Source organism: Schistocerca nitens, chromosome 5 (assembly GCF_023898315.1).
Source record: "Schistocerca nitens isolate TAMUIC-IGC-003100 chromosome 5, iqSchNite1.1, whole genome shotgun sequence".
Classification (NCBI taxonomy): Eukaryota; Metazoa; Arthropoda; class Insecta; order Orthoptera; family Acrididae; genus Schistocerca; species Schistocerca nitens.
In genome coordinates, this window is record NC_064618.1 from 204,744,294 (window position 1) to 204,770,193 (window position 25,900).

Genomic DNA, 25,900 nt, shown 5'->3' on the forward strand with positions numbered 1-25,900 from the left:
GTAGTAAATGCAATTACTCGTAGCTTGGAATATTTTACAAGGTTTTTTAGTCATTATAAATGTGCTTGCAAGCTGATTGATATGATACCTCTTTATTGTCACTCTCATATTTTCTAGTCGTAGTATTCCTTGATCAAGTTTATGTTTGACCAAAGTGAAATTATTAAATAATTGAACTAAAAACTTTTAGAAGCGACTCATAAATATAAATAAAAATTATATTTTATTGTTTTATCAGTATTTTTTCTGCTTTTGCAGCAATATTTTAGGACTCACTTAGCATTTAATGAGCTCATTACCAAAAAGTGCCTTACATTTATTTATCGTATCGTATAAGGATGAATTCTCTGATTCTGCTGATGAATTTTAATAAATGTTGTCTGGTGTTGCAGTAGTATTTGTGTGCTGTATGTAATGCACTACAGTTCCTTATTTATTGCTGCAAGACGGTTTTATGACTCTCCTTTAAATTAGTATTAGTAGTACGAGTCACTTGTATTTTATCTCTAACTTCAAAATACACCTTGTTTATAATCTTAGCATATATTATTCAAAAATTGTGAGATGTTTTATAGGTTAAGTAAAATCTTTCATTGGTATAAGTTTTTCAATGGAAAACGTAACGCGTATTTCTGTTTCTTCTAATGATCACCTCATTGTCACTTCTAAGCGGTTTTTCTGTGTCTTTGCAGGGTATAGGACAAATGGCGTGAAACTTTTCTGTGTTGCATACAAAGGGTGTTCTGAAACAGTCTATGCTGATAAATAAGTCTGAAGAAAAAATTCGGTCCACTGCGTCATTTACGAGTTCGTTGGCACTGATGTTAGCTAATCAGGTCACTGCGCGCGCGCAAATTAAAGCGCTCTGCTAGGTGTAATTAGTGTCGTTTCTTCTTAGAGTGTAGATAATAGCTCACTGCTCGGCCTTGGGATCGATGTCGATACTTACTTCTACCGCAACGTGTCTAATTTTTGTATCGCTCTCTTGTTCAGTTTTAGGATAACCCCCCGCGCTAGAACACATTTGGCGACACTGTCTCTGACGGGCCGCTGGAAATTACCCGCGCCACCGGCTGATGGGCTAATTCAATCTTAAATAACTCGTAAACTGCGGAACGTATCGAAATTTTATCTTATCAGTATCATTTCTTGCACAACCTACCTTGCAATACCCTTACAAGCTTTTCATACTGCTCTTCACCTCCCTGTATACTCAAATCCAGCTTTTCTGTAATCTACGCGTTATTCGACAGTCTAGAATCACACCACCTTCGTGCTACACGCTGGCAGGATACAAGCGAAGCACAGTCAGACGACACCAAGATAACCTTGCCCACAGCTCTTCATACGCCGTCGTGTCCCACTTCAAAGCTAAACAAAGGCTCGTTCTCTGTCTTCTTCGTGTATCGGACGTACGCGAATTTCGTCCTGCAGAAACAGTCACAGTCCACATTATTGTTCTGTAGAAACTGCCTGTTGAAAAGATCGTATACTGTTTATCAGGCTGCCGATATATTTGGTTTTCTATTGTTTTGTCTAGTAATTCTTGGCAAATGGATCAATATTTTCTGCAGGTAGCTAATAATTTCTTGATGGACACACATGGAAGTTCGAGGAGAGGGTGAGCAAACTGTGAAAGATAAGGGATCTATATAAATATTTTTAAACACGTATCTTCAAATTTTTTTATTCACATCTGTCAGGTGCATGTATTGTGAATTTATTGTACAGTGTCTTAATTTTGGTCAGTACCATTTTGTGATATTTATTTCCGCAGATAGAGTCTTGTAGCAAACATCGTTTTTGAATGCTGTTAATATCCAATAAACTGATTTTTTGGTATATGTCTCTGAAAGAAAGCATGAATATCTTCTACCATTTTTAGTCGTGGAGTAGGGGAGAACTGCAAGAAATCGATGGTCTCTTCACTCGACAAGACGATTCAGTTAAATATGTCAAAGGATACCCACAGATCGGGTAGGATGAATTCTGAGAGCACAGATGTTCCGGCAGGTATTTTCTTCAGTGGTGATGTTGAAAGGATTCTGTCTCATGCACCTTTTATGAAAGCATCATCTGTCATTATTAACTCGGTTCATCTAGTCTAGAAGATTGCTTTTCCGGTATTTCCTTGTGGTCTAACCATGCCATGCTTGATTATTTTGATCAAGGTGTGGACTTTGGAGCTATCCACCAACCTCTGAGGTTTTGTTCAGTAAACTAGTGTGAAGATGAAACGGGCACTGGCATTTGTAACTTACATCTGATTGGACGAAATGTTTGGTGCCGCAGTGTTGTTTCTTGTGACATTTGGTGGCGGCCACCGCCACTCTGGAAGGATGCATCAGAGCACAAAGTCTGGGTTTATTCAGAAAAAAGTTCATAACAGCAAGCTAGGATCTCATGACGTGATGAGTAACACGTGCTGTTTCGGGGTGCACTTAAGATAACACATTTTTATAGGGAACCCAGTTAGTCGTTTTCGTTGCACAGTTTAGGTAATAAGTTCAGTAACTAAATTCAGTTACTATTGGAGTTATATGGCTAAGTTCTGTGTGTATAGATTTTTTTGTCGTTTTTAATTTGTTTTGAAAGGTGCTTTGGTTTTTTCGCTGTCTTTGCTATCCAGCCCTGTTAGCACTTCCTGATTGTGATCTACAGATTTTCTTGAGGAAAATGAATGGTCGCATACCAGGTTTGAGGACAACTGAATTCAGTTCGTAGGAATTATTGGTATTTTCCCTCCAATGCCGTACTGAGTGCTTGAATTTTTAATGTGTTTGCAAGATCAACCATGTCCGATCTCCTCTAGCTCGGTCCATTGGTGATACAACAATGTCCATAGAATTGATTAAGAAATTAAACACGGTAAGGAACTGTTGTGCTAAGGTTAATCTTGCTTGTTAAATGATTGCAAACTTCGAGGAGACAATACAGTGTTTAGTAAACATCGAGTTCTTAGAGTAGGGCTCCTCAGCCTTTTCGCCTACATGCATCTCACCGCTCCTAATTGATGAGAGAACAGCTGTCCTTGCTTGAGATGTGTTATTTTAAATCAACAATGAAATTTGTTCCCTTATCAGTCGCACAGAGGCCACTTAATCAGATTCAGATTAAGATAGATTCAGATTTAGATAGATTCAGATTTAGATAGATTCAGATTTCCAGATAGATCGCAAGGTCAGATACCAATATGTTTTCTTGTCGAATCATGGTAGCCTTTTTATTATTTGATTGATTGGATTTGGCCTTAATACTGAACTTAAGCATTATTTTAAATGTGGGATACCCATTTCGCGTACTTGTTGGACGTATTGTGTTTCCTATCAACGTGAATGGGAATCTTTAAATGTAGAACCCTAAGACTTATGTAATAATCGTGTCTGATAAGTAATGTGTTGTATTCAAAAACATATGGGAAAAATTTTTCAGATTTTACTTTTTATTTGTTTCATAATCACCATTTCAGTATGTTGTCTGTCACTCATGAACTTTTTGTGCGAGAAACAAAGGAATGTTAAAGTGGCTCACTGTCACCCTTCAATCTGAAGCAAAAATATGACGTTGGTGCATAAGTTCGTAGCGGTTTTTGCTTTAGTGTTGCTATGGGTTTACTTACAGAGTGTCATTTTCTTATTGTAGTTCACTGTTTCTGTTCAAGTTAACGTATTGTCAATTTGTCACTTCGAGATAGTGAGTGAAGCTGAGGACGCTAGAAAGGAGAAGTACCAAGTAAAGAAATCGGATCATTTCCGACGTATAATAGTTCAATAGAGGGGTGACAGCAGCAGAGGCAGCCAGAAATGTTCGCGCCGTGTTTGGGGATAATGTCAGTGGATCAGAGCACAGCTAGACAATGATTTACTCGTTTTAAAAATTATCGTTTTTAAATTAGTGACATTTCACTTTCAGAAAGAAGATCATTTAAACGTATTACTCAGCAATTATTCATGTCAGTGTACTCGAGAACTCGTACATAGGATGAACTACGATCATTGCATCATCTTGAGACTTTCGCATGCACTGGGGAAGGATCAAAGATCGAATGTACAGGTACCGCTGGCTCTAAGCCAAAATCACAAAAATCAGCGAGTGGCCATTTGTGCATATTGACCTTTATTGATGCAATAATTTACCATCAGCCATATGTAGTGTAGAAATTTATTTTATTTTATGAACTTCTGTGGATCAACGAAGATTTATTGTCAACAGCTGAGACGTCTAACTGACGCAATCCTACAATAACGGCCAGGAACAGTGCAATAACGCCCGCCCGCATTCTGATAGGCTGACAAAAGACACTCTACACCCGGCTTTGGTTGGGAAATCATTCCGCACTCTCCTTATATAACCGTTCTTACGTACTCAGACTTTCATCTTTTCCCCTCTGTTTCTAACAACCTTCAAGGAACTTCCTTTGTGGGTGAAAATGCGCTCCGAACGTGGTTCGACGAGTTCTTCGCCTCAAAACCACGTGATTTCTACAGTCGCGGAATCTAAAAGTGACCCCATAGTTGGAAAACGGTTGTAAATAGTGGAGGACAATATACTACTCACGACTAAATCTTTGTTATGTGTATCTGTTGTTTATTAAACGTATGGAAAAACGCTACGAACTTACACACCAAACAGATACACTGTCGTAGTGTTTGCGGAAGACGTTCTTCCCCTGGTACCCATTAGCTAGGGGTTGGTGTCGGTGTCGGGCTTGTGCTGTGTCCCGCGTGGCAGCAGCTCCACAGCGGCAGCTGTGTCGTGCTGGGCTGCTCTTTTGAGGTCGGCGGGCCGCACCTGGGGCGCCAGCAACCTGGGGTCGATCTCGCCGGGCTTCAGAGGACCCGTCAGGCGGCTCACGACCCAGCCGACGGTGACCACGATCAGGGCGCCCACCACAGTGTAGTACATGTACGACAGCCGGAACACCAGCGGCACGTCGTCCGCTGACGTGCTGTGGGCATCGAGACCCCATTAACCACAATTTTCAGTCTGATATCTTTAGCTATATCTACACTAAACATGTTCGCTAATCGCAGTTACGAATGTCAGCAGGGGGTTGGGGTTGGGTTGTTTGGGGGAAGAGACCAAACAGCGAGATCATCCGTCTCATCGGATAAGGAAAGGACGGGGAAGGAAGTTGGCCGTGCCCTTTCACAGGAACCATCCCGGTATTTGCCTGGAGCGATTTAGGGAAATCACGGAAAACCTAAATCAGGATGGCCGGACGCGGGTCAGCAGGTGTGCCCTGATTCTTAGTACGAGGAGCGTTCAGTAAATAAAAAAGCACTCCGTCGTCAGACCACGAGTGGCCTATCGGGACCATCCGACCACCGTGTCATCCTCCGTGGAGGATGCGGATAGGAGGGGCGTGGGGTTAGCACACCGCTCTCCCGGTCGTTATGATGGTATTCTTGACTGAAGCCGCTACTATTCGGTCGAGTAGCTCCTCAATTGGCGAGGCTGAGTGCACCCCGAAAATAGGCAACAGCGCATGGCGGCCTGGATGGTCACCCATCCAAGTGCCGACCACGCCCGAGAGCGCTTAACTTCGGTGATCTGACGGGAACCGGTGTAGCCACTGCGGGAAGGCCGTTGCCTTGTTCAGTACATAATGCAATACATTTTCTATACCAATTTCTGTTGAAAACAGTGAGTTGTTAGGTGCGGGACATTGCGATATATTCCCGCTTCAGCCCCTACAGTGTCATGCGGTTCCGACAGATGCATGGCTGTATGTAGCCTTCAAATGGCGTCCGTAACGGAGGTCCGCTCCAAGCAGAGAGCTGTGCATGAGTTCCTTTTGGCGGAAAACCAGAGCATCGCAGATATTCAAAAGGTGCTAGCTGAATGTCTAACGAGACCAGCAGTGAAGAAAAGCACGGTGAGACGGCAGAGACGTCTGTCATCATCGTAGCTATGTCGCGCAAACCTGTCCGATATCCCGCGCGCCGTCCATTCGCACACAGATCTGACTCTTGCAATGTTGGAACGTGTTGACACTCATTCAAGGCGTCAATGGATCGCAGTGAAACTACTCGCTTCTGAGCTGCACGTGGTGAATAAAATCTGCCACACTGACTATTAAAATTCTTTCATTAAAAAGTCACAACCAGTTTCGCATCAGTGGAGATGCACCTTCTGGTGATATATTTCTTTATATTTTAAACAGTCATTGCGCGGAAAAGTAAATGCTAAGAGCCAAGTCCCATCGTTCATTTTCAAGATTAAATCAATATGACGCTAAAAGCGTATGTTTTCTTTGCCGCGCAATGAATGTTTAAAAAAATAAAGAAGCCTATAACTGAAAATCCATCTCCACTGATGCAAGAACGGTCGTCTTAACCTTTTAATCAAAGTGTTTTAACAGTCAATGTGTAAGCTTTTTATTCACCATGTGCAATTTTGTGTTTGTTCAACTGGACGTCTCTGTTGGTAGGGTTGACACACTCGTCCACGAGCTGCGATACTGGGTGTGTGCCCGCTAGGTTCCCCGTCGCCTAAAGAATGACAATAAAGATCAATGAAGGACCACCTGTGCGAAATTGCTTGCTCGTTACGAGGCTGATTCTGACAATTTTTGTCGAACTTCGTTGCAGGCGACGAAACATGAGTTCATCCCATCGAAACGGAAACAAAATGGCAGTCCATAGAGTGGTGCAAACCACCTCTCTTCCGAAGAAAACGTTCAAAGCCGCACCCACAGCCCGTAAAGTCATAGTGACGTTCTTTTGGGACACTGAAGAGTTATTCTGTCTTATTTCCTCATTCATGGTGCAACGATCTTCTCTGAAATGTATAGCGCTGTCCTCAGCAAACTGAACAAAGAGCTTCAGCATCTTCGTCACCACGAAAATGCAAACACAACGGAAGGTCTCACCCATTCTGCGCACCTGAGAGGAGCCCACTAAACTTCATCGGACTGTTCTTTGGTATCCAACTTAAGACTTCCGTCTACTGTATGGCCAAATGAAGCATGCACTCCGCCGAAAGCAGTACGTAGATGATGGAGAGAATATTGCTGCAGCAAGACGTTAGCTCCGACGTCGAACGGTGGAGTGGTACCTTGCGGGCTCACAGGCCCTCCCATTAAGGTGGCTTAAGGTCATTGCACTGTACTGGGATTATATCCGCCCCGGTAGCTGAGTGTCTACCGGACGAGAGGCCCTAGTCACACGACATTTACATTTACATTAACCTACACTCGTTGTTAACAAATTCCTCTTCTTCAGAAACGCTTTCCTTAACCTTACCCAGTCTACATTTAGCACGGGAGCTCAGCGTGTTCGGTCACAGGGTTAGCTACCCTCTGTACTGAAAAAAACTGAGTGAACGGATCAACGAACAACCTCAACGGGTCAATCGGACGTCCACTCCGAAAAAATTCAACGAACAATATCGAACAAAAAAATGCTGGCATGTTAGCATGATCGGTCCTGGTCCTAGCTACCCACTGTAATAAAAAAAAAAACCGTTAATCAATCAACAATGAACTTAAATGGATGTCTTACGACGTCCGCCCCGAGCAGATGCAACGAACAAAAGTGAACAAAATGAGATTAAAAAAAGAGCATGACAGATTGCCGTCCTAAGAGCCCGGGTTCGATTCCCGACTGGGTCTGAGATTTTCTCTGCTCAGGGACTGGGTGTTGTGTTGTCTTCATCATTTCATCCCCATCCGGCTCGCAGGTCGCCCAATGTGGCGTCGAATGTAATAAGACCTGCACCAAGGCAGCCGGATCTGCCCCGCAAGGGGCCTCCCGGCCAATGACGCCAAACGCTCATTTCCATTTTACTGGGATTATATTTCAAAATAAGGTTTTGCAGCCAAAAGAGTGGGGAATAGTATGATGTACTGGAATAATGAATAAAACTAATCTACTCTCAGAAAAAAATGTGTTGCATTACTTATTGCACGTCTCTCGTACATCAATGAAAAATCTCTGTTGATCATCATCGACAGTGGACACCAGCTGGTCGAGTAATTGACAATATCAACGAAATTCACCAGCAGTCGTGTAACTGAGATATTTTATTTTATTTTGACTACAAGTTTCGGTATTCCTCCACGACATCTTCAGGCCCCATTAGCATCTCCCAAAATAAACGATACTGTCATACAGTGCCATATATTTCTGGATGTCGTGAATTCAAACCGTTTCACAAGTGCTTCATTCGAAGGTTTGATAGCTGCTCTATCAAGTCTTCGAACGAAGCACTTGCGAAACTATTTGAATTCATGACATCTACGGATATATGGCACTGTATGACAATATTGTTTAATTCGGGAGATGCATAGGTGCCTGAAGATGGCATAGTGGAATGCCAAAATTTGTAGTCAAAATAAAATAACATCTGAGTTACCCCGCTGTTGGGGAATTTCATTGATATTGTCATTCAATGCAAAATGTAACATGGATGGCATACAAACAAGTCTGCCTTAGATGCTAAAAACAGGCCAGTGAATATCATTTTGAATATCTATTTTCTGTTTCCCTCTTCCTCATTATTCTTTTATTTTTCAAACTCTCTATAACTATAATAGCGACGTTGAGATTTTCTTTTCTCTCACTTTCTTTTCACGAGGCTGTGTCAATAAATATGTCGCGAAGTCTGACAGAGCCTGAAATTTCTTTTCTTGTTTAACGTACACCCCTTGTAAAGTGGACTAGGCGTAGGATCCTGCAGCATACAATTATTTCGGCTGCCTATGCATCCAATGGGTGGCCTCTCGGTATATAAAAGGTGCGTTTGGTTCGTCTAACAGCAGCAACCCACAAGACCGAAGTGTACTGGGGGATGTAAAATACCCCTGTATGTGGAAACAATGTACCATCACTGGATAAATAGGACTGCCAGGTCACTCCTTCTTTGTGACCGTCCTTGCCCTTCGCTAAGTTTCTGTATCCAACAGAACACAGATTTTCATGAAATACACTTCTGGCCATGTACGGGACAAATTTCGCTTTGGACATACATTGTGGACAGTCCCCGGATGAAAAAAATTGCGTTGTTCTATTAGGATACACACTCGTAGCACACGTGCTATCTTAGTCTGACTCCAGATGATTAACCTCTGGCTGCGGAAAGCTGTATATCGGATACCTTCCACGCGGCATGTGCTGCCACCTTGTAGATACGCGTAGACGCGAAATTTAAAACGATGTGAGCCATTCTGGCGTTGCCTATTCACTTTATGACGCCTCCTCGTATGTGACACAGTTTTTGAGTTGCCCGTATCCGAGTAATCCTCATCTTAATGACAAATTGAAATCATGGAACTGTATTATGACACATTTACTGCGTTATGACCGGTTTCGATCGTGGAACTTTTTCAGGTTAGTCTTGTTCGTTGAACTGCAAGGGTTGCTCACTTTTCCTGGTAAGGCAGACAAGAAATAATCTGTAACAATAGTGTCAGATGAGGTACTCAACATAATTTTTAAAAAGAATCTTCACTTTCCAAAATGCTCAACTTGTTGATTAATTCCATTTTGTACACCTACCAGTTCTCAAATAAATTCTTATAATCTAGCTGAGATTATCAACAGATTAATCGCTGACTGGAAAAAATTATCTTTAATTTCTTGTTATTGTGTTACAGTAGACACAATAAAAAGAAACTGACGATCATTTTTGGATTCAGAAGCAAATTTATTCGTAGTCTCATCGTATTAACAGCTATACTGCTTTACATCTCGGCTGCAAGTTGAAATAAATTTTATAATCTACCTTATTCCTCGCTATCTTTCCTTCTAAACTTGTATCGTTTTTTCTCTGCGTCTGTCAGATAATATGGAAACGATTTTTCACAATATATCATGCAGATACACAGTACACTAGTGTTCGTGGGATTTACATGTAGCCTACATGAAGTAATTGCTCCAAAGTAATAAGTACGCAACATTTCACATCACCAAATCTAATACAAATATTTGGTACTAAATCTCCTGGTTTCCTTGCTGCCATTAGTGACTTCTATTGGCAGCTTCTACAGATCTGATAAATCTTGTAGACTTAAAATCCTTCTCTGCCTCGTGATGACAGGGTGTTGTGTGCTGTCCTTAGGTTAGTTAGGTTTAAGTAGTTCTAAGTTCTAGGGGACTAATGACCATAGATGTTAAGTCCCATAGTGCTCAGAGCCATTTGAGCCTTAAAATCCGCAACAGGGATGACAGTATAAGAGCTTATCGAAACGGTATGCTGGGGTTCTTAGCGATTACTGATAATGCCGATGATTTCGACGCCGTATGAAATGTCGTTTTCCCACAACATATTTTTCGATCAATGACCAACTGTTCTGGCCCATGGGGAACCCTTAGACAGGTGTCCATTAAATGAATTGTGGTAGTGATAACGATAGTAAATTAGTACGATTGCGAAGCACAAGCAGCTACAAACTCTCAACAGACTATTTTACAATGCGAAAAAACTAGTCTGTTCATTATTGAATCACTAACAGAGCCACTCAGACAATAATAAAGATATTGTTTCACAATGGTCAAGATCTTGATAGTATTCACTGAAGTCAAAGTACCCTTTAGAAACGTATATTGATATATATGTTACCCAAATATAAACTAATTTGACTGCTATGGGCGTACCTTCTGTGCATCGACCGATACGAGAGACGACAGTCTCTGGACGGTGTTCTAAGGAATATGTTCCTTTCCATGTGCAATACCGAAAAGCATCTGCAAAGCGTATAGGGCTATCTTGGACCAGATCATTTTGTGCAATGCTCCAAGGCAGCAAATCGTGAACACCTCAAGTGTACAGAATTTCTTCACTTGGGAGCAGGATGAAGTGCAAATGAACAAGTGTGGCATACAAATTTCATGTAAATGAAGAAGTTTAATTCGAATTTTTTGTCGTGCATCTTTTCTTGGGGCAACAAGAACTTCGCTTAGGAATGAAAGATAGAAAGACAAACGAGCGAATGAGAAAGCACAACTAAACCAAAGTGAATACCACGGGTGATGCAACGATTATACTGTCAGTACAATGATGTTTAACGCCCTCTTCGAACGGAAATACGTCATCGGCACAGAAGTCATGCCCGACGGATAGACTTTTCCCAGAAAGTTCTAGAAAGACGTAGAAAGAGTGTTTTCGCCAGGTTAATGGCGGACGGGGACGGCGAACACATTTTTCAAATGATACAGCTTTTTTCAGTTAATTACTTACATAAAATAATTCAATTACCAACCCTGTTTCGAATTACCACTTTACTGATAGGAACCTCACGAAAATAACACAACTTTAGACCAGGACTGGTTGACTGGATATTGAAAAAGCCACATACGTTGAAACCGCTTTTGCCAATTAAGTATGCAGTGTTTTTTCTAATAACAAGAGATGTAATGAATTACCAGTGATAACATTCTGAGACGTGCGCCCCTACTGAAGCGAGTGGTAGTGAATGCTACATAATAGACTCTGGTAATTGTCTGGAGAATCAGCCAGTTTCAAAAAAAAGTTAGTGATTCTCATCGCCATTCCTCATACTATTGGGAGCCATAGTACTGTTTTTTCCACGTGTTGGAAGAAATCTCTGAACGCAACCTCCTTATCCAAAAGACAGCGACTTATCACTTTGCAGGGGTCGAAGAGAAAAGTTCTAAAAAACAACTCGTGAATTTCTTCGGCGATGTAAAAGTACTGTGAATAAAGGAGTGACAGCGTAGCATGCTGAAATAACTATCATTTCTGTACTTGTCCAATAATATGCAACTTCTCCAGAAATTTGCCGTTTAGTGTGAATTAGCCACAGTCCTCAATCTTTATTATAAAATAATTATTGTACGGGGTTCTGTCCTGGCATGTTATCAGCAACACTATCTCTTTGAATGGGGCATGTGTAGTCTCAGTCTTGGCCAGTCGCCGATGTGGTAAGGATGAATATTCCCTAAATACATTCATACGTTATCTTTTTTTTTTTTTTTCGGAAACCGTTTCAATAACGTCACTAAATTTTCAGGACTGTTGTTTCGAAAAGTGGAGTTCTTCCATTAATTCTCGAATGTGTTGTGCGAAATGAGTTCTCCCACTGTTCACATCAATACCGACGACGTACCATCAGCACTGGCGTTTCTTTGCTTGAGTTCCACTTCGCATTTATTTAAAAGCAGTGCTTTCCTCAATTAGCGTGCATAGTGATACTAACATAGATTGATTTCTTGGAGTCATTAGACTGGTGACTTCGGGTGATGAGCTTCTTGTAGAAGCTGGGTATAGTGTGGAACTGCTTACTCATAGTTATCCCCTTAGCTTCGAAGTGGTTTACATGAATTCAATCACGAGGTTTGATGCTGTTTCTATGTTACTGGTGTAGGAATCTTTGCGTGACCGGACCGTCATCTCTGCACAAAGCAAAGATTTCGAGAACATAGATTTTCTTAATGGGCGAAACAAATGATTTTGCACAGAATGGACCCGAAATTGCTCAGTGGTTGTCAAATATAACGGTAATTATGAAATTTGGTAGTTTTCGTGGGATAGCTTTGTCACCGACTTAAGTCACTCTCTACTATAACGTCTTGCTCGGGTATGGTTCAGTGGTGGTGGAGAAGGGACTATTCCTTGTCTTGGTACTATGTTGCGAGGGTATTTTCTGACGTTAACCCAGGGCAATTCTCCTCCTTACATGTACCCTCTAAATCTATTCACGCTGGCCTCCCTTAACGAAATTTTATTCAGGTATGGCTATCATGCAATAAGCGACTACAGCACTGTGCCGTTTACTAATATTAGTTCTTTTGTTTCATGGGAGTTATTGATCATTATAATAAATCGTGTCTTAATCAAAACAAGTTTTCAAATGTTAGTTTCCGCCAAGCAGTTCCGCACCCTGTTGTTGTAGCCCGTATACGAGGCGTATTCGTAAAGTAAGGTCCGATTAGGCGCGAAATGGAAATCAATGTGAAAATTCGATGTAGCTTTGCATAGATAAGTTGGGCAGTGTCTTTAGTGTGCCTGTCGATCGCTATACGGCGCTCTTTTCAGTTCATAGCGCAAAGTGATCGCGTAGAAATGTCAAACAAAAGTGTCTCCCGCCAAGTATGTGGATCCAGAGAGAGATTTCACCTGAAGCTAAGCAGTCTACATAACATAAATGTCAAGCGTTTCTTTCTTCAAGACAATTTTCAACTGCATTCCGCAGAGGCAATGAAGACGCTCCTGCAACCTTTTCGATGGGAAGTGTTTGATCACCCACAGTACAACCCTTAATCGGCTGCCTCCGTTGTTCGTCTCTGGTCACAGCTACCGCTGGCTACGAAGGCAACATTTTGGCACAAACAACGAAAGACAGACCAGTTTAGAGAATTGGAGGAAAGCACAAGCGGCTGCTGTGACGAAGATACTGGAAAGATTGTACGACGCCACGACAAATGCCTGAGTCGGACCGGTGACTACACTCCTGGAAATTGAAATAAGAACACCGTGAATTCATTGTCCCAGGAAGGGGAAACTTTATTGACACATTCCTGGGGTCAGATACATCACATGATCACACTGACAGAACCACAGGCACATAGACACAGGCAACAGAGCATGCACTATGTCGGCACTAGTACAGTGTATATCCACCTTTCGCAGCAATGCAGGCTGCTATTCTCCCATGGAGACGATCGTAGAGATGCTGGATGTAGTCCTGTGGAACGGCTTGCCATGCCATTTCCACCTGGCGCCTCAGTTGGACCAGCGTTCGTGCTGGACGTGCAGACCGCGTGAGACGACGCTTCATTCAGTCCCAAACATGCTCAATGGGGGACAGATCCGGAGATCTTGCTGGCCAGGGTAGTTGACTTACACCTTCTAGAGCACGTTGGGTGGCACGGGATACATGCGGACGTGCATTGTCCTGTTGGAACAGCAAGTTCCCTTGCCGGTCTAGGAATGGTAGAACGATGGGTTCGATGACGGTTAGGATGTACCGTGCACTATTCAGTGTCCCCTCGACGATCACCAGTGGTGTACGGCCAGTGTAGGAGATCGCTCCCCACACCATGATGCCGGGTGTTGGCCCTGTGTGCCTCGGTCGTATGCAGTCCTGATTGTGGCGCTCACCTGCACGGCGCCAAACACGCATACGACCATCATTGGCACCAAGGCAGAAGCGACTCTCATCGCTGAAGACGACACGTCTCCATTCGTCCCTCCATTCACGCCTGTCGCGACACCACTGGAGGCGGGCTGCACGATGTTGGGGCGTGAGCGGAAGACGGCCTAACGGTGTGCGGGACCGTAGCCCAGCTTCATGGAGACGGTTGCGAATGGTCCTCGCCGATACCCCAGGAGAAACAGTGTCCCTAATTTGCTGGGAAGTGGCGGTGCGGTCCCCTACGGCACTGCGTAGGATCCTACGGTCTTGGCGTGCATCCGTGCGTCGCTGCGGTCCGGTCCCAGGTCGACGGGCACGTGCACCTTCCGCCGACCACTGGTGACAACATCGATGTACTGTGGAGACCTCACGCCCCACGTGTTGAGCAATTCGGCGGTACGTCCACCCGGCCTCCCGCATGCCCACTATACGCCCTCGCTCAAAGTCCGTCAACTGCACATACGGTTCACGTCCACGCTGTCGCGGCATGCTACCAGTGTTAAAGACTGCGATGGAGCTCCGTATGCCACGGCAAACTGGCTGACACTGACGGAGGCGGTGCACAAATGCTGCGCAGCTAGCGCCATTCGACGGCCAACACTGCGGTTCCTGGTGTGTCCGCTGTGCCGTGCGTGTGATCATTCCTTGTACAGCCCTCCCGCAGTGTCCGGAGCAAGTATGGTGGGTCTGACACACCGGTGTCAATGTGTTCTTTTTTCCATTTCCAGGAGTGTATTTAGAGAGGTAGCTGGAAGGCGTGGCTAACTGTTGCGAATAAAAGATTTTTGATTTTCGATGTGGTTTTCATCTCGCCACGGATCGCAACTTACTGTCCGAACAGCCAGGGTATATAAAGAAATCAAATTTATTCTGAGTCTTAATTGTTTCCAATCAGATTTCACCTGTACTGGGTACTTATATGATGTGCACTACTTCTCAGTCTAGCCGAACCGTGGTTCAGGGACTTAACTGTTGCACACTGAAAGGTGAGGGCCTTCTTCGCAAAGATTTACATCATACCGAAACGATCGACATTGCACGCATGATAGCCGTGACTGATACGAAATTTACACACATTACTTTCTTCCACCCTTCATTACTACAGCGCAGGTACCAAAGTCCATGTTAATACGTCTTAAACCAATACAAAGCTTCCGAATATAACAAATTGAATTGTCAAAAAAAGTAATGTACAATAAAAATATTTTTGCAGTTCATGACTGAAATTTTATTCTGAAAAATATGTAGCACAGTTTGAACATTGAAAATTACAGCCATAAATGAAATAATTAAAAAGAAGACATACTAAGCTTGTATTTCATATATCTTATCATTACAAAAACAGCGATAATAGTTATATTTGGAGACTCCATCCAAAAATGAGTAGCAACCTAGCATTTTGCGAGTCCTGTCATGCAGTTTTTAGTAGAAGTGGTGCGCTAGCATATTCTCTGCGGCAACATTCACAGCCACAGCACGTTACTAAAGTACGCAAAATGACAGTATTAACAGCTTCAAGCGGTCGCAACTTGGGTAACTCACATGGTCGCGGTGGCTGCTGCGGCGGTGTGCACGCTGGCTGTGACGCTACCGGGACACCCCTCCACGGACGTCGGCAGCGGCGGGTACCTGACTCTTCCGGTGGCTGTGGCGTGTTGCGCGCCGGTTATGAGGATCGCCACGGCGGTCATGCCGCAGAGGCTGCCCGCGATGGCTCCCTGCGGGCAGACACGGCCGTCACTGCTGAACGCGAAACCACGTCGAAAGGTACTCTGCACTCCACTCAGTGAGGACGGTAGGGCTATCTCCAAGCTTGTCGTTTTCCTTTAATGTAACTGGGTGTTGTGTGACTCTCGGACATGTCCGACAGGTTGGTTGGTTGGTTGTTTTGGGGAAGGAGACTAAACAGCGTGGTCATCGGTCTCCTCGGATTAGGGAAGGAAGTCGGCCGTGCCCTTTCAGAGGAACCATCCCGGCATTAGCCTGGAATGATTTAGGGAAATCACGGAAAACCTAAATCAGGATGGCCGGACGCGGGATTGAACCGTCGTCCTCCCGAATGCGAGTCCAGTGTGCTAACCACTGCGCCACCTCGCTCGGTGGAGATCCGACACGATATTAGGAGGTATCCCACGACTTTTGTCACCTCAGTGTATATTCAAGTGGAGAAGCAAATGAAAGAATACGTCTTGTGAAACAAAAGAAAAATAAATCAGAAAGAAACAAAATGTAGACTGTCTGATCAAAAGTGAACATCTTTGCACATCTGTGAAATCAAAAAGTGCTGCTACTGTTTGACAGTGGTCTTTCTGTGATCAACCTGTGGGAGACAGGAAAACAATTGATATGAACGAGCGCGTCGCCTCCATTACATGTGTTTCGGTGCGGATGCACAGTTAGCGTTAGAATACCTGCGAGAATGAGGAATTTGTGAGTAGGAGGTGTAATGGACGGTGGTACACTACTGTGGCAATTCTGAGAAAGTTGAAAGAGAAGCTTTACGCGTCTATTATGTAACTGATGTACTTGTGCGCAGTCGCAGTGCGTTAGATTCGATTGTGGTCAAGTGGATCGTTCTTCGTAGCGGCACGAAGGGAGTCACTGGCATGGGTTACCACCTACGGCGAAGCTGCTGGTAGCTGCCTTAACGTCCGCAAATCGAGCGCCTTGGCTGTAGGTGCGGGACTTCCTGCAGACTGAGCTGCTCCTTTGCATGTAGCTGATACTCTCCGATGCTTAGGACCCGATTTCGCAAGTGGTCCGCGGCGGACAGTTGCCCTCAACTGTCGACGTCTACTTTCCCAACTACGAACTGGGCTCTTAGATTACCATTTACCAGCACTTGATCTTCTGCAACGCTCACAATATATAAATGTTTATTTGGAGTCACGTATCACCCACGTGATACACACTTGCTATTCCGCCATCAATGGCCCGTCGCATGCTAGCGGCACTGGGTTCGTTTGTTTGCCACGGCTTCTAATTCAAGATAAAGTACGAAACCTTCCCCCTCCCACGGTGCAGGGGTGGTTTAGTTCTGTATCATGTGCCTGATAAAGTGGTAGCCCTTTTCATTAGCTCTCACATGAACGTTGTGGCGCCGTAGTCCTACGTGCCTTACCAGCCTAATGCTGGAGGCCCTTGCTCCACAATCTCTCGCAGCACCTATCCAACTTTCGCAAGATCCGCCGCCATGTTTTTACTTCAGCTACTTTTTCCTTGAACCTAACTTCGTCCGTAATGTGATACCACTAGCGCAGCTGACATCCGCGAAGGCGAACAATGGTTTCTCACAGCAGCATAGGTCACCGAACGTGGTTGAGTGGAAGCTTCGCCACATTGACTGTCGTGCCGTTTGGCGATCGATGTGCGCTCGTTATCTTGACACAGACGATCAGTCTGCATAGTACCTTACTGTTAATGGGAAACAAGTATGCCAGGCATGCCTTCACAGGATGCACCTCGCAGACACACCGTTGTGTGATGTTATGGACGCAGACGAGCACCGCCTAGTGTAGTTTGTCGAGAGGTGTCTGGTTCTTGGTGCGAGAGATGTTGTCCCTAAATTATCCGTACTACCCCTCATCAGATACCTACTCAACTGCTCCTCTTTCCGGACGCGGGATACTCCTCGCAAGCAAGGACGAACTCTGTGAGGTGGATTTGTGGACACGCAGCACACTACTTGATTGCTGATGGCGAGAAATGTATCCTTGACTTTTGGCAGTTTCTTAATGAACGTCACTGTGCAATTGTCTACAATCCAAAAAACAGACAATTTTTTTTTCAACTTCATCTACAGTGTCTTCCTGAACCGACTCCAGAGCTGGGAGTTCCTGTCATGAAGAGTTGATCCTCGCTTCTTCCACACTTAGAACCGATATATTCACTGGTAATTCGAATATTCTTCTTATACTGACGTGTTGCTGCGCCCTCATCCTCACGTGACGCCGGTTTCCTGATATTCTAGGTGGTATTAATGATAAAAATGAGTAAATAAATAAACAAATACATAAAAATAAAAGAGAACGAAAAGAAAAATTAATAAATAAACGATTTTCATTGTTCCACGTTCCCTACGCCGTCCATGGTTCCTGGACGGTGGGGATGGGACATCGCGGCCAGACCTCGGGTTGTGACCCCTGCCCACTTTGCCACCACACCTCCCTTTAGGCGCCAGGAAGTTTCCTTTCCCAAAAAGAAAGAAAAAAAATGAAAAAAAGTGGTTAGCTTTCTAGTTCCGTAAGCCGAACGTGTATGAGACGCTGGTTCGACTTCCGCTCAAACATTTTTCCTCTTGTAGAAGTGTAAATTCTGTGATATGCAAAAAATCTCCGCCTATACTAATCGTTTTTGCTACCTTAGCTACGTCTCACCATTACGTAGGTCAACTGCCAAAGGGGTTTGCCTCTGTGTCTGCAGTTCGAAGCGTCGAGGTGCAAAGACGTTCTGGGTACCTTACCAGATACCAAGCGTAAGGGATTTCGAAAATACGACAGGAGACCTCTATGCGTTTTTTCATTTACGTGTCGATATTTATAAATATGTTTGTTCTATTAATTAAATTTAATTAAAAATAATAAGTAGTCAAATAACATCAAATTCACTAATACGTCCTGCAGGTACACGTGTTTTTTTTAATTTATATTACCTCTCAAATGTCACACTAGTTAATTACGACCAGTGATGAAAAAAAAATATAAATCAAAAATTGAGGGGGAGCGGAACCGTCGTTTCACGTATGTTCGTCTTTCGACACTAGAACGTTAACCACTTCCCCACCAGGATGTCTAACATACAGCAACTACGCACAGATACATCAGTTACACAATATACGAGTGAAACTTCTCTTGCGCTTTTCTCCGAATTGCCACAGTAGTTCACCTTACTGCTTGCACGTTATGTTGTTTGAATGGCCTATTAAAGATGTACAAAGTTTCACGAAAATCTGTGATCATAACGTCGTGCCCTCCCCTTGTAGGATACAGGTATCTATGAGCTACTCCGTTGTGTGAAGGAGACACTTTTTGGGACTGCAACACAACACTTCACGTATCTTATAGTCACTTAATTTGAAGATCTTAAAACCATTTTTTCTAATTATTTGCACTTACGTGTTTTGTGATTGATTAGTGTTTACGAAACTTGTTCTTCTAACGTGACATTTCATGTTAGAAGAACATGCTGGCAATGTCAGCAAAATTCTGTTGTGTACGACTTCATACACAACGTTAAGGGGAAGCGCGCTACTGAGTGGCACGGCATTTGTCATTATAGGAGAACTGGACAGGAGCAGAAATGGTTAGCGAACATACAGAGTGTTTCAAAAATGACCGGTTTATTTGAAACGGCAATAAAAACTAAACGAGTAGCGATAGAAATACACCGTTTGTTGCAATATGCTTGGGACAACAGTACATTTTCAGGCAGACAAACTTTCGAAATTACAGTAGTTACAATTTTCAACAACAGATGGCGCTGCGGTCTGAGAAACTCTATAGTACGATATTTTCCACATATCCATCATGCGTAGCAATAATATGGCGTAGTCTCTGAATGAAATTACCCGAAACCTTTGACAACGTGTCTGGCGGAATGGCTTCACATGCAGATGAGATGTACTGCTTCAGCTGTTCAATTGTTTCTGGATTCTGGCGGTACACCTGGTCTTTCAAGTGTCCCCACAGAAAGAAGTCACAGGGGTTCATGTCTGGCGAATAGGGAGGCCAATCCACGCCGCCTCCTGTATGTTTCGGATAGCCCAAAGCAATCACACGATCATCGAAATATTCATTCAGGAAATTAAAGACGTCGGCCGTGCGATGTGGCCGGGCACCATCTTGCATAAGCCACGAGGTGTTCGCAGTGTCGTCTAAGGCAGTTTGTACCGCCACAAATTCACGAAGAATGTCCAGATAGCGTGATGCAGTAATCGTTTCGGATCTGAAAAATGGGCCAATGATTCCTTTGGAAGAAATGGCGGCCCAGACCAGTACTTTTTGAGGATGCAGGGACGATGGGACTGCAACATGGGGCTTTTCGGTTCCCCATATGCGCCAGTTCTGTTTATTGACGAAGCCGTCCAGGTAAAAATAAGCTTCGTCAGTAAACCAAATGCTGCCCACATGCATATCGCCGTCATCAATCCTGTGCACTATATCGTTAGCGAATGTCTCTCGTGCAGCAATGGTAGCGGCGCTGAGGGGTTGCCGCGTTTGAATTTTGTATGGATAGAGGTGTAAACTCTGGCGCATGAGACGATACGTGGACGTTGGCGTCATTTGGACCGCAGCTGCAACACGGCGAACGGAAACCCGAGGCCGCTGTTGGATCACCTGCTGCACTAGCTGCGCGTTGCCCTCTGTGGTTGCCGTACGCGGTCGCCCTACCTTTCCAGCACGTTCATCCGTCACGTTCCCAGTCCGTTGAAATTTTTCAAACAGATCCTTTATTATATCGCTTTTCGGTCCTTTGGTTACATTAAACCTCCGTCGAAAACTTCGTCTTGTTGCAACAACACTGTGTTTTAGGCGGTGGAATTCCAACACCAGAAAAATCCTCTGTTCTAAGGAATAAACCATGTTGTCTACAGCACACTTGCACGTTGTGAACAGCACACGCTTACAGCAGAAAGACGACGTACAGAATGGCGCACCCACAGACTGCGTTGTCTTCTATATCTTTCACATCACTTGCAGCGCCATCTGTTGTTGAAAATTGTAACTACTGTAATTTCGAAAGTTTGTCCGCCTGAAAATGTACTGTTGTCCCAAGCATATTGCAACAAACGGTGTATTTCTATCGCTGCTCGTTTAGTTTTTATTGCCGTTTCAAATATACCGGTCATTTTTGAAACACCCGTATTAACACATTAAACAGAAGGCTGCAAGTGGGTTGAGTGGCTGTCACCGGCCGTTCTATATTGCAGCGTCAGATGGCGCTCATAGGCCAAAGCCACTGGAGGCGTGGCTCAGTGAACGCGCACCATTGGGTCCGCTAGATCCCGCGCGACCGCTATCGGCGTCAAACGGAAGCTTGCAATTCCGTTGCCATCTTGACTCGCCGGTAGGGTGGTGATACAAATTCATAATGTATGGAACTCAAACATAACTTTCTGAGGATGAGTGCGAGCAGTCGTAGTATTGGAGGAAAAGAAGAGCGTTGCTAATCATCTGTGGTGGGATATGGACGTGAAGTGCGGGCGCGCTGATGCCAAATGGAGATTGTTGTGCAGTCGGTTTTGTAATATACGGCAAGGCAAAGTATGTAAATGAGGGACCATATGGGTGCTCTGCATGCCTGTAAGAATTTCTGGTGATTAAGGAAGGTTACTGTATGGCGCAAAGATTTTCAGGCTGCTCGCTAACCGAGAAGAGCTTATTGCTAATAATGGATACCTCAAAAAACATGACGTCCCTCCACAAGCAACTTCTCTCAGGGTATGTCAAGCCAATTGTTTTCTAGTTTTGTACAGTCAGTGTGATACTTGATTTTTTCAACATTACAAATAATAAATTTTGTCAGTGATGCTAATTGACTCAAATCATTAAACATCAGCAGGGTCCCATTCTTTCACAAAAACTGCCAAGAAAGTCAAATGTGAAAGAATTGATAGGAAGGAGATGTACCCAATGAATTTTAAAAGTGTGGGAATCGGAGAGCCGTGTGGGATTAGCCGGGCGGTCTCAGACGCTGCAGTCATGGACTGTTCGGCTGGTCCCGGTGCAAGTTCGAGTCCTCCCTCAGGCATGGGTGTGTGTGTTTGTCCTTAGGATAATTTAGGTTAAGTAGTGTGTAAGCTTAGGGACTGATGACGTTAGCAGTTAAGTCCCAGAAGATTTCACACACATTTGAACATTTTTGGAATCGGAGGCAGTGTCAGTTATAGTTCTTCATATAGTGTTGCACTACTGCTGCAGACAATTAATCAAACCAAATGTTATCAAAAAATCTATTTACATTTTAATAACGCAAGTATGTTGACGCTACAGCAGAGAACGTAATTTGATGGTATTATGTCGCGTTTTACAAATAATTTCATGCCCTTACGCCCTCATAACCTTGGCACTGACAAACGTTTTTTGCTATACATTAAACCGTGTACGTCCTTAATTTGAAAACTAAACATTCCGAACAGGAATTAGCTTTGGTCACGATTTTTTAAAATTTGCAACAGACTGTGACGCCGTGAGTTACGTAATTCAGCACAGTTTCGACAAAATGGTTCAAGTTACTACCTATTGTTGATGTTGGTAACTATAAATAGTACCAGTGTATTCCAAATAAACATCACTTTGTTCGAGTTACACGGCACTTTAACATCTAATCTCGTGCGAGTGCATTTTGTTCAGCTGCTGCATTATTATTCGCTCCCAGTTACTACGTGATTTTAACGCCATGTCAGTCATTAACCAGATTTAATTTTTGAAGTTTTTGATGGGGTGACCGTAATTATTCTGCATTCTAAATTTATTCAACCACTTAATTATTCAAAACTATTGCTATCTATAGAGAATCATTAATATTTTTTTACAATCGTATTGACCAACTAGGACCACGTTAACAACTTCAGTTCCTCTTTTTCCTTTGTTGTTGTTTCCTATTTTTCCAGTATTTCCTTATTTTCTCCCCATGAAGTCTCTTCCTTCCTTCTGTCCATGTTCCCGATTTTTCATTTCTTCTGATTTGAAAGCCTTCCAAATTTAGTATTATGTTTTTAAAACGGTTTCTATCTGCTATTTCTGATTCTTTGATGTTGTTTCTTTCAAGATCTTTCTTACTTCTGTAATCCATTCAATTGTCTATTTCTTCTTCCAGAAATATAGGAGTATTTGTTTTGTTAGTCTGCTTCCATCCATTCGGTAGAGATGACCAAAAAAGGTTAATCTTCGTTTGGCCATTACTTCAGATATTTTCTCTATATTTTTGTAGATCTCCTCATTACTTCTTATTTTCCAACCATCTGCAGTTTTCATTGCACCCATTATTTTTCTAATAATCCTTCTTTCCAGTACCTCTACTTTGTCCATCTTATAGTTCGTCGTTAGGCATTCAGATTCATATAAACATTCTGATCATACCACTGTGGTGTAGTGTTTTAGTTTTGTTTTTCTAGATATACATTTCTTGTTGTAAATATTTTTGGCCAAACCATATGCTCCTTCGATTTTGTTAATTCTTACATCTATTGCAGATTTTTCTAGTCCATTCTGTTGTATAGTTTCTCCAAGATATTTAAATTTATTTACTCGCTCTGTTTGACCTATTTGTGTTTCTATGTATTTTGGTGCATTTTTTATATTTGTCATGAATTTTGTTTTTTCAGCTGAAATTTTGAGACCAGTTCTCTTTGCTAATTTTTCCAGAATGTTTATTTGAGTAACTGCTTCTGTCAGGTTTTCTGAAAGTATTGCGAAATCATCCGCAAAAGCCAAGCAGTTTAATTCCATTTGTTTTCCTTCTCACAGTTATTGGTTAAATTTTGTGATTTTTTAGCACCGAATTCCAGATCCTTACAATATTTTCTAGAACACAGTTAAACGGTAAAGGTGATAAGCCATCACCTTCTCTAACACCAGTTTTTATTTCGAAAGGCTGAGATACTTCTCCCATAAATTTGACTTTAGATACTGTACCTGTTAGTGTTTCACGAATTATGTTTGCTAGTTTTGGTTTAACACAATATTCTCTAATGACCTTATATATCGTTTCTCTGTCCATACAATCAAATGCTTTCTTGAAATTTATAAATGACACTAGTATTGGTTTGATGGTTAACATTCTATGGCTAATTATTGACTTTAAGTTAAAAATTTGTTCTGCACAGGATCTTTCGAAAACCACCCTGATTTTCTCCTAGTTGTTTGTCTAAAGTATCTACCATTCTGTTGAGGAGAATTTTTTATAATATTTTGTATGCCACTAGCAGAAGTGACACTCCTCTGTAATTACTGACATTTTGTTGTCTCCCTTTTAATGTAGTGGGTGGATTAATGTTTTCCATTCAACTGGAATGTTCTCAAAAAGCAGCTGTAGACCCTTTATAATTTTTGGTTCTGACCATTTCAATAATTCTGCTGTAATGGAGTCTTCACCACTTGCTTTATTGTTTTGGAGTGTTTTGATGGCTTCATGAATTTCTAGCTCTGTTGGCGGGAAATCTTCCTCTATATTTTGAGGTGTCACTGGAAATTCTAATTTATCTGTTGGAACTGGATAGTTTAACAGCTTTTCAAAAAAAAGTTGCTAAAATTTCACAGTATTCTTTATCATTTAATCCTATTTCACCATTTTCATCTTTGAAACAAATACTCCGTGTCTGATATCCTTTAAGTATGTGTTCAAAGGTTTGATAAAAATTTTTAGAATTAATTTTGGTGAGGTTTTCTTCTATTTCAATAAGCTGACAATTTTCAAAGTTCCTTTTGATTTTCCGGATAATTTTTTTATGTTTCTTTTCTTTGTTGTCTGAATTGTTCAAGGTCTTCCTCTTTTTTCGAACATCTCCATTTTCTCCATTTTTGAGCTCTTTGTATTAGTGCTCTTTCACACGCCTCATTCCACCATGTCTTCTTTTTATTCTTTGCTAATCCTAAAGTTTTTTCTGCTGCTTGAGTTATTTTCATCTGGAGTTCACGCCAATCACCTTCTTTACTTGTCTGAATTGCTTCTCTAAATTTTTCTATATTTTCTTTTGTAATATTAGCTGTAGTGGTGTTGTATCTGATCACTTTCTTGGTCGCCTTTTTTGGTTTAGATGGGAGAAATTTTATTTTAATCTTAGAGAGATAATGATCTGAATCGAATTCCCCATTTCTGACTATTTTAACATTCATAATTTCCGTGATGCACCTTTTAGATATGACTACGTGATCCAGTTGAAATTCGCCTAGGTTTGGATTTGGATGTCTCCAGGTTTTGGATTTACTTGGCAGTTTGCAGAAATGTGTGGACATGAGTTTTAACTGGAACATTTTACACATGTTGATCAGTCTTTCGCTATTTCTGTTTGTTCTTTTAATTTGTTATTATTTATTTAATTTATTATTATTATTATTATTGTATTTCTATCGTTGTTGTACCTGAGAGAACCCATGTGCGTGAGCTGTCGGCATGTAGCTACCTGTATTCTTTCGTTAAACATTGTTCTTCCTCATTAATGCCTTGTTTCTGTTGATTCCAGAACATTAGATAAAAGTCCCACAAAAGGTTTTACACACTGGAGAATGTAGGTACGTTATAGCTTCAAAAATAGTATGAACCCTTTTCTTCCACGCATCTAAACCGGGTAGAACTGTGGAGAGACTAGAATATCTCACTGCCCTGTTCGGCACTGTTCCCTTCCGGAATATACGAGATACGAAAGAGATGAAATATGGGATCAACACTACAGAATATAGCAAACAACATGTCACTGTAGCAGAAACCAAATAGCTGAACTGATAGGCTCCCAATAGAACCACAATGTCCTTTTCTGTTTTCCGATATATTATTACTGTCTGAAAAATTTTAGATGTTTACCCGTTTATGCTGTACTCGTATTTATCTGCCTTTCCTGGCTTGCTGATTGGGTGGATGACATTCTGCGGAATGTCTCACAGATTCCACTCAGGAACTTTAATAACAGCTTGCTTGCCACATGTTTGGCCTTAGCTTGTCGGTAAAACACAACAATGTCTGCGTGAAAATGTTCTGCAGAGTCTGTGTTAACGGCGTATTCGACGCACAGATTTGTTGACCTTTTTGCAAGACGTCAAGTAGTCAGTGACTGGGTGAAAGGCTAGGGTGGGAAGTTTGGAAACA

At 42.5% G+C, this 25,900-nt stretch overlaps 1 protein-coding gene and 1 pseudogene across 1 annotated transcript in view; both read right to left on the reverse strand.

Moving 5' to 3' along the window:
• Positions 1-1,734: 1,734 nt before the first annotated feature.
• LOC126260858 (sodium-coupled monocarboxylate transporter 1-like) overlaps positions 1,735-25,900 on the reverse strand; it is a 95,567-nt gene continuing 71,401 nt past the window's right edge. The window contains exons 12-13 of the mRNA XM_049958271.1: positions 15,641-15,816; positions 1,735-4,948 (exon numbers count right to left, since the gene is read on the reverse strand). Coding sequence (XP_049814228.1) covers positions 4,684-4,948; positions 15,641-15,816 — 441 coding nt within the window. The 3' untranslated portion in view covers positions 1,735-4,683. The remainder of the gene's footprint in view (positions 4,949-15,640; positions 15,817-25,900) is intronic.
• On the reverse strand, positions 5,477-5,594 carry LOC126261230 (5S ribosomal RNA; annotated as a pseudogene).